The sequence below is a fragment of the Electrophorus electricus genome, chromosome 19, assembly GCF_013358815.1.
Source record: "Electrophorus electricus isolate fEleEle1 chromosome 19, fEleEle1.pri, whole genome shotgun sequence".
Taxonomy (NCBI): Eukaryota; Metazoa; Chordata; class Actinopteri; order Gymnotiformes; family Gymnotidae; genus Electrophorus; species Electrophorus electricus.
Window position 1 is genome coordinate 2,825,454 of NC_049553.1, and position 11,906 is coordinate 2,837,359.

At 36.7% G+C, this 11,906-nt stretch overlaps 1 protein-coding gene across 1 annotated transcript; it reads right to left on the reverse strand.

Annotated features, from left to right (window-relative positions):
* Positions 1-908: 908 nt before the first annotated feature.
* On the reverse strand, positions 909-3,240 carry LOC113568711. The gene is made up of 6 exons (XM_035536694.1): positions 3,136-3,240; positions 2,661-3,017; positions 2,192-2,536; positions 1,958-2,059; positions 1,810-1,844; positions 909-1,696 (listed from the first exon to the last, which is right to left on the reverse strand). The coding sequence occupies exons 1-6, from the start codon at positions 3,173-3,175 to the stop codon at positions 1,577-1,579; spliced, it is 999 nt and encodes a 332-aa protein (XP_035392587.1). The 5' UTR covers positions 3,176-3,240; the 3' UTR covers positions 909-1,576.
* Positions 3,241-11,906: the final 8,666 nt, after the last annotated feature.

Below are 11,906 nucleotides of genomic sequence, written 5' to 3' on the forward strand. Positions count from 1 at the left end.
ACTTTGAAAGGCCATAGCATTTACATTTACATTTACGGCATTTAGCAGACGCTCTTATCCAGAGCAACTTACAAAAGTGCTTTGTCATTTACTCATACAATATCCTAGTACAGTACAGTAGGTCAGAGTCCAATATACCAATGAACTAGAATACTGTAGAATACAGGGATCAATGCTGATACCTAGAAGTACAAAATACATAAGGTCCATCTTAAACAATGATAAGTGCAATAAACAATAAGTGCTAGGGTACATAAGCAATACCTTACAATAAGTACTAAATTACTCAGTCAATATGGGAACAGTGTCAGTTGTCCTTTAAATATTCTGCAAATAGATGGGTCTTCAGACCCAATGTTAACTTGCCAGTGCTCCTGTTTTTATTTCATAATAGTGTATGTTTCATTCTTTTTCCCCCATACATTTCTTTAGGATGAACCCAAAGAGGGGATCAAAGCCAAGCAGAGGCAAAGTAATGAGCAAGAGGACCAGACAGCCTGTCCATAAATAATATTTATTAGTATAAAATGTTTCATACATTCCTAGAGACCTTATTTTTTGGTTATTTGTAAAGCACCATTTTGGCCAATAATCCAATTTGCACAATTTACCTAAATGTAGTTGATCAGCCAAGATATGTTTGGAGTCCAGAGTTTGCTTCTTTAGTTTAAAAGTGAAGCTGCAAAGATAGTGTTGCTATCAAACACTGGAAGAAATAGTCACCCAAATAGCTCACATTTCACTACATCTAGTGTGAGTGGAAAATTAGATTTATTAAACTGTTTCTTTAACAATTATGTAGTGTTAAAAACCCATGCATTGAGTTTGGAAAGATATTGTATGTGAATATGAAATAAGACAAAAGTCTTGATATTCAAGAAAAGGTTTTTTTTACTATATAATTGATTGTGGAGAGGACAGATCTGCATGAAAATCTAAATTAGTTATAAGTGAAGTTTAAAAAAAATTATTTAGTAATCTTAATTGTTTTCATGCTTGTTGCCTCAAAATACTTATCACAGCAGTTACATTATTAATTTAGTCATCAGAGCCGTGAAGATATAGTTTCTGAATAATGTAATGTCAGTTGTGATAGTAATTTGCCTGTAAGTATGCAGCAACAGTCTCTTAAAAATAACCACAGATTTTGTAAAATTACATTAATCTCATAGCAGTAAAGTGCAATATAATGCAATGTAGTAATTTTACTGTTTATACAGTAACAGAATGTAAAATTTATTTAGCTTCTATAAATGTACAGAGCTATACTGAAGTCTTTGCTGCCAGTTAAAAGTAGGCAAGAAAATACTGTAATAACATAATACAGTAACAAGCTGTAAATTAAATGTACAGTTCAGATACTGTAAATTTAATATACTGCCCGTAATTGTGCTGTAGAATGTACATGTTGTTTTGCAGTTTATGCATTTCTGCATGTGGCTGTAACCCCCGTTTAGGATTAAGTATGCGTCTCAGAAAGTGGGTTAGATTCAGAGCCACAGTATGAAAAGGAAGTTCAGTTTTATTGCCAGTTGAAGTCTGTCCTACAGAATGTAAATTTAAACATATCAATAGCCTATTGTATTCTGACCCGGGCATAAACATCTGAATTGTCCTTAACTCTGGAAATTCCAGAGGAGGAAGGTTTCTGAGCAAATCTCAAAGCAGCATAGTTCAAGCCATCTGTGTCTTCAACCTGACAGAGAAGGAGAGGTGTTATAAACCAAGCAGAAAATAAGAGTATAGTAAAAGTAATTTTGTAGATTTTAAGTCTATTTTTATTTGAAGGCCAATTAATTCACAATTTACCTTATTTGAGGGACTTGATTGACCATTAACTGAGCCTTTCAAAAAAATGTAATAATGTTCAAATATTTGTGACAATATCAAAAATTTTTAAATCAAAATAATTCCAACATTAAAGACAAATCTTTAATTACATTGTAGTTTATCTAACCTTTTTGATGATTCTTATATAGAAGTCCACACAGAGCCATGATGATGATAACAGAGCTCACATTACATATTATCAAAGCAGTAACAATCCATCTGTTATTTTCTAAAATTATCAAAAGCGATAGGTCAAAAGCAGATTCATTCATAGACAATGGTATATTTTTCCCATTCATTATAGTTAGGTATACAGTTAAAATCCATTATAAAAAGTATCATAATTTATTATAGATTTTACCTTCAACATCAACTTTAGTTCCATTTCCAAAGAGTATTTCCCCACATGCAGCCACAGCACAGTAATAAGTTCCACCATCAGAATGCCTGGTGTAACTCTTGGGAAGGTCGTAGACACAAGTCCATGTAGGAGATCCGGCATCAGAGTCTGTCTTACACTGATCACTCCTGTTTCCATGAGTGTAAATGATTTCTGGACGAGATTTGTTTGAGCCATGTCTGAACCAGTAGACACTGTGTTCTCCTAAGCAACTCTCAGTAACAGCTTGTAGTGAACACTGGACTGTAGAATATTCTCTGTCCTTGAAAACCATTTCAGTCTGAAGCTGCCACTTGATCTTTTCAGCTTGAAAAATGTGTAAAAACAGGAAATAATGAGAGAGAATCATGAATTCTGATTCATGGTTCTCTCTCATTACTTGCAATGAAAAAAAAAAGTAGCCGAACAGTAAACCTTTGCAAGCAGTTACCTTGAAATAGCAGAAGGGTCCCAGATCCAAACTCTACAACATTTGCCTTCACTGTTCCACAGAAGTATGTTCCAATGTCATCTTCTGAGACATCATTAATAATGAGGTCAAACATCACTTCACTCACAGAAACAGTGAAGTGGCCATTTTCAAATGCTCGAGCAAATCTGTACTTTGTACTATCCTCAGATGTTCTCATAATGTACTGAGGCACCTTTCCTAAACTCATTTTATACCAAACAAAAAAATGCTGGGGATTTTTTCTGTCTTGGACTATGTTTTGGCCACATTTAATTGCCACACTAAGTCCCTGCCTAACTGTTTGCACTTGAATTTCATTGACTGCAGAGGTTTTAACTGGAGAGAAAAAAAAGAAAATTTTTAATGGCTAGAATCCACCAGTTATTTATATGTACCATGTACTTAACAGGTAGCTTGTAGGATAAAGATATTGTTTATTTAAAATATGACTTACCAGTTATGAAGAAGCAAAGAGAGAAAAAATGACTAAACATTTTTACTGTTTAGACAGTGAGATAGTAAAATCTAATGAATCAGTACCTTGTTCAACTGTTCAACAGCAAAAGAGGCTTTGTGTTTTCTGAATGAATGTTTTAAAGTTATAAACAGATTTGATTGGTCCAGTAGCTTTGAGGAAATGCTATGCTGTAGTTTCACACTACAGAAAGAGTACTTCTGTGGTGCTATTTAAAGCAGTAAAGAGGCAAGCCAAAATGAGGCACAGAAAAAATGTAGAAGAGTTATGTTGTCCTGTAGTGCTGTCACACGAAATGTTCAGCTTAGTTTATTTGGTGTATTTATGTCAGCTTAGTTTATTTAACAAGTTTTAAAGCACTAGACTTTTGTTTTAGGCACGGTGAGCCTTGAAAACAATCATGTAAGGTAATCCATAACAAAGTGCTCTAATTACAAAGCATTTTAAATGTTGAACTAAGATCTGCGTGTGATGTGGTGGTTGACCTCATTCCTGCTCAAAGTCCTGACATTAATCCCATTTTGTTGATGTGGTCTCTTCTGAAGCACTGAAATCCTAGGCAATTATCCCCAAACTATACATTTCTGAAAAATTTTTGCATATTTGAATGCAGGTTACAGTACCTCCTAACTGGGAACAGAACTGATCAGCAGATGCAGGACATGTTTGGTAGAGGTTACTTATAGTAACTGATAACCGTTTTAAATTCTGGATTAAACATAGCTTTCAAATTAATGGCCTTGCATGTTTAACAGTAGAATGACCAAGATTATCATTTTGACCAGTTTGAAATCGATATAATTGAAATTGGTAATTTTATATCAGTAACTTATTTTTATATAACAAAATAACCCCAACCATGTCTACCAATTATTGACTTATATTAGCGTATATTGGTCTATCAGTATTTCAGATTTAAGAGTATTTAAAAAAAAGAGTAGTTCTACCATGAAGACCATAGCAGACACCTTGACTGTATACAATATTAGATTATGTGATTAAGAATGGACACATTTTATGAAACATTCTCATGTAAGTCCAGATGGTTGTAAAGGGTTCTCAAAGCTGTTGCTGTGATATGCTGTGGTCATGAGTAGGTCAGTAAAATGTATTTATAAAAGTTATTTATGAATATGGAATGGCAAGATTTGGTAGATTGCAGGAAAAGGAAAAGGGACAATGTGTAGTGAAGTCAAGATGGTATGTAGAAACAGTCTCATTCAGGAATTAAGGTCTCTTAGAAAGCAATGAAGGCTTGCATTGGAGGAGGAAATAGGATATTAATACACTACAGAAAGAGTTGAGTGTGCTAGTGCAGCCTTCTTTAGGAATTCTTTAAATTATGTGACCTTATTTAGTAAGGAGAAATAAGGAGTTGAAAAGTATGAAAAAGTTAATTAGAGGGGTATTTTGAGGTTGTTTATAAAGATAACAATAAGTCAAAGGAGATGGAGTTGCCACTACATATTCCAACTGGGGGTTAAACAGAATAGCAAATGGATGTTAGCCCACCAAAATAGAGTGAGGTTCAAGACAAGGTGTGTCATGCAAAGGCAGTATCTGCACAAGGACCTAAAGGAGTGCCGTATCAGGTGTATAAAAAGGCATTTGAGGTCTTGATATTTTTTGTGGAAGATGATGTTCATAAACTGGTAGAAAGGGATTATTAGAATGGAGAAGTGTAGGAGGTATCCTTATTCCTAAAGAAAAGGATTCCATGGGTATAAAATATTTTCAGCCTATATGTCTTCTTAATGTGGATGATAACATTTCTTTTAGTGTGAGAGTGTGGAGACTGGCAAAATACTTGAAGAGTTGGTTACATCCAGCAGAGTTGGTTACAACCTGGCTGAGATTGGAAATGGGCATGATGACTGGTTGTTCCAGTTCACCGTTAGCATGTAGAGTGGAGATAGAGCTAATAATTGTAGCCTCGAAGTGGGTTGTAGGTGTGGAGTGGCTACACAACGGCTTCCGGTTACCTTAGGTTAGGGCATACATGGAAGACATGACATGACATGACATGACAACACTGACAACTACTGTGCTGTGTACCTGGTGGTTGCTAGGGAAGATAAATGATAATTTTAGGTGGGCAAGGATGAAGCCTAATAGCTGTTCACCTTCACATTTCACCTGCTTTTTTGGTCCAATAGTTAATAGAGGAAATGCTATGTTGTAGTTTCATATTAGAGGAAAAAGTACTGCAGCATTGCCATTTAAAGCAATAAAGAGACATTCTGGTTCCTGAGAATAATGATATAGCATATAGTGCTATGTTAAACAAGACTTAATTTCACAAACACAAAATTACACATTATTATCCTCTCATGAAAGCAAATTTATACAAGTAGGTTTTAAGACTTGCCTTATAAGCAGAAATAGAAGAGCCTTGGTGAACAGTAAATGGTAAGGTCTTCTTGGGCATAGACAACAAATACATAGTCACATCTAAGCTTAGAGCATGCCTTTGGAACAGCCAACAAAATCTGTGAAGAAGGCCTCGGGGTTTGCTGCATGGTTGAATAGAATAAATTAGTGATATAAGAGGGAGCTGGTTTGGTAAGTGCTTTAAAAAGAAACAAAAGCATTTACACTGAATGCTAAACTGAACTGTAGCTAGAAGGTGGAAAATAGGACAGGTGTAATATGATCTCTTTACTTAGTGCTAGTAAGTAACCTAGCTACAGTGTTCTTTACTATCTGTAAGCTATGCTATAGGGAATGGTTGATCCCAATATATGTTACAGTATTCAATTCATGAAGAAACGATTGCATGAATGACCTCCCGATGATTGCAGAACACTTAAACTTCACAAAAGGTCTAAATTGGAAAATATTGCTTTTCACCACATAATTGATTTGTTTATTAAATCTGAGATCAATCAAAGAACACACACAATTTTTTCAGTATCATCTTTGCATGTGAAGACAAGATTCATGACTTATGGGTCTGTTATTGTCAGAAACGACCAGAGAGTCAGGATGGAAATGCATATATATTATTGGGCAATATTCCAAATGCATAGACAAACTCATAATCACAAGGTAGGTTTGTTATGAGCAAACAAGAGTCCTGACAGGCATCCAAAGAGGGTAGTAGCAATATGGTGGTGACTTCAAAACTGAAGATCTTGACTTAAATAGGGCAGGTAATTTAAAAACAGATGCAGAGGAGGGAACCGGAATCACAACAATGGGGATATAGAATGAGGGAGTTGAGAGGGTTGAAGTAAAGATTGTGACCCTGGCTTCAATTAAGAAAAATGCTGTGATTACATTCTGTGGGAGTTTTGTGACTTTTATGACCACAGCCTCATTTCGGAGTCAGAATCCTTCAGGAACTTCAACCAACAAAGTGGAAGGTTGGATGAATTTGACGATACACATTTATCCAACAGTTTTGCCATCTGTTGGACATGATAAAACTCCTGGTCCTCTCAAATGGTCCATTCGCTGTTGACAGAGGTTTTTCAGGTAAGAAGATGGTAATCGTGGAGAACCTTAAAAGAGCATTCACTAATTTCTCAGTGGATCGTTCATGACCATGTGAATAATGTTGGAGGGCTACTCAACATAGTCAGCATGAAGAATCTACTCCTATCTGCAGTTGCTGCCAGCCAGAAATATCACATGTATCTTGATAACCAAATACATCTAAAGCAAGATGAGCAGAAAACACAGAAGAGGAAAGGACTAATGGAGGAGATAATTGAGATAAAAGCAAAAAAGAAGAGAATAGAGCAGGATATAAATGTGCTGCTTAAGACTGCTGATCACAATGCTGAGCTGAGTCAGAAGGAAAAGTGTGCTTCGTCTCAAAGTCCAAGGGACATCAAAGAGGTGCAAAAGAAAAAGAAAAACAATCTGGAGGCTTTGGAAAAACAGCTGTCAAATCAAGGAACCGGAACACACTCCTTAATAGGCTCTCCCCTAGTTGACGTTACCTTGCGGAATTTTGTGGTGTTTTGTGAGTTTTTGTTTGTTTTTTCAACTGAATGGGATAAAAGCTAATAACATCAACTTAAGTTGATTTGTTTACATTTACGCATCATCTTTCTGAGTTAATGTGAGGTAAAATAAATATTTTGAGTTTATACACTGTATACTTAGAACACAATGTTTTGCCTAACATGGGTTTCACCAACAATGTTGAAATTGTTAACAAGTCAGGCACTACTATTAAAATTGTGTCTATTGATGTGATTTTTATTTTATTTTTTGCATTTTGCTATGTTCATCCTGCTGCCAGTTAACATGTGCCTATACTTTGACAGCTGACTTGGCTGAAGGTAAGATTTAGCACTCAACAATATACCAATTGAATAGTGGAAAACAAATATTATGTTTATAACAAAGCTATTCTCAGTTTATTGCTTCTTCAACCCAAAACCCTCCACCCAATGAAATGCTACATAATCATATGAATTAAACCAGAACCAGTCTGATTCAGGAATTATGGTCTCTTAGAAAGCAATGAAGACATGTATTGGATGAGGAAAAAGGGTATTAATACACTACAGAAAGAGTGGTGTGTGCTAGTGCAGCCTTCTTTAGGAATTCTTTCAATTATGTTAAAACCTTATTTAGTAATCTTCTTAATGTGGAAGGTAAGATTCTTTCCTACATTGTGGAGACTGGAAGCATACTTGAAGACAAATAAACTAATTGGTATATCAATACAACTGGCAGGCATTTCTGGATTTGCAGGTTGTTTGGAGAATAGTAATATGATTTGGCATCTGATTCAGGCAGGATAGAAATAGAATAGGGACCTACATGTGGTTTTCTTATATTTAGCTAAAACATTTGGTCCAGTGCCACATAACTTCTTATGTAAAGCATGTGAATTCTTACAGGTTGCACATAAAATTACTAATGGTTAAGCATATCCTGGCTGAGATTGGAAATGGGCATGATGGCTCGTTGTTCCATTTTACGTTACTGTTTACAGTGGAGATGGAGCCCCGAAGTGGGTTGTAGGTGTGGAGTGGCTACACAATGGCTTCTGGTTACCTCAGGTTAGGGCATACATGGAAGACATGACAACTCTGACAACTACTGTGCTGTGTACCTGGTGGTCACTAGAGAAGATAAATGATAATCTTAGATACGCAAGGATGAAGGTTAAATCTAACAAATATAGAAGTCTAATAATTGTTAATGGAAAACTTGTGCAGGAAAATTTCTTAATGGAAGGAGAAGTGATGAGTTTAGGTAGATGGTACAGTACAGCACTAAATGCTAAAGAGCAGGTTGTCAGGCTAAAGGAAGAATTGTTGAAGGCTATTAATAGTACTGAGTAATTACATTCACATTTATGGCATTTAGCAGACGCTCGTATCCAGAGCGACTTACAAAACTGCTTTGTTATTTACTCATAGAATATATCCAAGTACAGTGTAGTAGGTTAGAATTAAACATACCAATGAACTAGAATACTGTAGAATACAGGGATAAATGCTGATACCTAGAAGTGCAAAATACATAAGCTCTATCTTAAACAATGATAAGTGCTATAAACAATAAGTGCTAGAGTTTGTTAAAAAGCATAAATAATTATATCTTGCAAGCAAATTGAAATTGTGGTAGTGGTGTTTCCAGTTTGGCATACTGTCACATATTATATGGCCACTAACTAATGTGTGTATGAGGTCCCAATTACAGTAGTAGAGAGGCTGTAGAGGATTCTGAATACATTAGAAATAGGCTGCATTGTTTATGTAGTATAGCATGGTATTGGATGGGAGTGCTGGAGATACCACTGACAATCTTAACTGAGGAACTTAAATGTGCTAAGGTGGCTCTTGAGTTAATTTTTTTATGGATTGAATGATGTAGTGATAAAAACAGTTGCACTAGTGATGAAATCAGGGAGGAAGTGGAATTCACAACTGGTGGAGCAGTTAGCCAAGAGTTCCTTAGAGTAAAAGGATGCCATTGGATGAGTGCAATGGAAAAATAGGCCTTGGGTCAAGTGATTCCAGAAAAGCATTTAATAAGGCCACATTGCCTGAAAGAAGGTGTATGAAGGATCATTTTAGCAAGAAGAAGATGCATGGTGCACAGCAGAGTATTGCATGGAAAACAAGGCCAATGGATTTACTGGGAAAGTGTGGAGAAATAAATAAAGTGTTTAAAGTATTAGAGTGTTTATTTGATAATAAGCATCTATAAGTTAATACATCACAGAGTGGTAGTGGTAATAAAGCAATTAAGTTTGTGCCAGAGGGGCAACATGTTGGAGAGTGAACGCAAGCTATAAATATGAGTAGATAGGGTGACGTGTAAGACTGGTAATTGGTGGTGGACAGAGGTCAAAACTACAGGTCCCACAGTATTATTGCATTAACTGTGCTGAGGCCAAACATGGTGTTGTACTCTGAAAGTAAATGGATAGTTGATATTCTTGATTTGATATTATCAATTCCATTTGAGGATTCTGTAGATGAAGTTGGAGATCACTTACCTCAGCTTGTCTTTGGGACAACACACAGTGATGTCCACCTTCACCATAAATGGTCAAGAGGGATCCAGGTCCTTGAGAAGAGGGGCCATTCTGAACCTCTTTGTCAACATAGAGAACGCTTTCTCTGACTTGGGGGTCCAATCCAACTTCTTTCCCTGCAACATGGAAGTGATTGGAACAGCAATCCAAATTTAACTTTGGATGGACCTGTGGTTAAAACTGATGGACTTTTGGTAAAAAAGGAAGTGTTACAGTGCTTTCACAGAGAGCTTTTTGGGTCATGAGTGCACTGCCTCTATCTTGTGGTCATCCATCTGTATTCCCTCAGATATAATCCAGGAAGGAGATGTAATCTTGTGGGAATTGGCCCTCTCCACTTTTCAGTGGAGATTCCATGCAGTATAGACAGGTACTCAAAGTGGCTTCAGATTGTACTGAACTCTTCCTTCCACTCTTTCCCTTATGAAGATGAAGTTATATATAATGTGCAGGTGAAGCTTCACAACAGTCTATGCATGGCCTTAGAGCAACATCCTTCTTTTTAACAAAAAACCCTGTGGACAAAGGGGAAGTGAATGGTCAAATGAAGCCTTGTTTATAGGCTTCGTCAATGTAGCCCTCCATGGCCTGAGATTCTGGTAGAAAAAGAGAGGCTAGAACCTAGCCCTAATAGGAATTGTATTTGCACTGAGATCAACTGAAAATTCCAGGGTTGATGTGGGTGCTGAGGTGGCTTTGGTTCTGTAAACCCATCCCTGAAATCCATGTAGGTTGAGGGAAAAATTGGTCAGTGATTTTTACCTTTTAGGTTATGCTTACTCTAGCAGACCATGAGTCCACTGGATTTTGTGGTTGATGTTCAATGCATTGGGGTATATGTGATAAAAATGATCAGGTTTCAATTTGTGAAGGTGGATTATGTTATGAAGAATATAACTGTTACACTCCAGGAGTGCTGCAGTGTGCTCCTTATTCAGTTCGGGATTTGGGGCTGTCTGTGCACCTTGTCGCTAGCCCCGCTCCTCATTGAGTGATTGCTGGTCTTGCTGTGACTTATATAGGGACACTGCTGCAAGAAAACGGCGGTTGCCCAAGCTCCTTTTTGTGTTAGTGTTTTGCTGTGCTTACCTTGTCTTGATATGCCTAGTTAGCTTGTGTATGTGTAGATTTGTATGTTAGTATTCCCTGTGTTTATATATGATTGTGATCCCTGTGATAGTTGAAAGGTTTTTCTGTATGTTTACATATAATTACTGATTGTAGGAAGTGGTGCCTGTTGGTTTGGGTTTGGGGTTATTGTCTGTTTATTGTCAGGGAGTTAGTGTAGGATTGTATTTTATTTTTGTCCTGTAAAGTGTAGTTAGTTGTGGTGTTTCTTTTGGTAGTGTGGGTTTTGTTTGCTATGTTGGCAAATAACCACTCCTGAAGCTATTCAGTGTTTGTATATAGATGTATGTCTTTGTTCACCATTTAAATACACAAAATTTCACCTCGTCTACTGGTTTAGTCCAGTGATAAATCATCCCACCTACCATCCTGCTACCAATCTTTTCAAAGTGCTGTTGTGACCTCACCATCTAGACAGGGTCGTAACATAGCCTTTACCGACAGGTCTGCTGTCATTGTTTCTAATATTTATAGGATGAGAGAGGAGTATACAGGAAATGTGTAGTTCTCGCATTAAGCTCTCGTCTATGAAAGTGCTGACTTCACCAGAATTTATGAGAGCTAGAGGAGTGAAGGATCTCTAATTCAAAACATTAATTGGGACAGAAACCTTATGATCTGAAACAACATCAAGGCAAGGTGAGGCAAGTTTATTTGTATAGCACGTTTCAAACATGGTGACAATTCTAGTGCTTCACATAGACTTCTGGATATAATTAGGTATCTCCAGGAGTGTGACATAGACAGCACAGAGGAAGCAAGAGGTGGGGTAGCAAACAAGTGCTCTTTATTCTCTATAAGAGCATAACTAAGAGAAGCACTGATAAAATAAACAAAAAAACAATCCCTTTTCACAAAGACAGCGCAGCAATTTGTAGAGACTCTCTGATCTGTAGTCCAGCGCAATCTTCTTGGATCTGTGGGTTTAAATAGGTGGAGAAGAAAATAGGTAACGGGTGAAAACATTTAATAAGCAGGTGATTGAGAGCAGTGTGAGTGAGTGGTGTAATCCCTAGTAGCAGTGGGCGTGTCCCTCCTGCTGGATGGCTGGCCAACCATGACAATGAGATATTTATCAACTTGGGAATGTTTTCACCAAATATAAAATATTAAA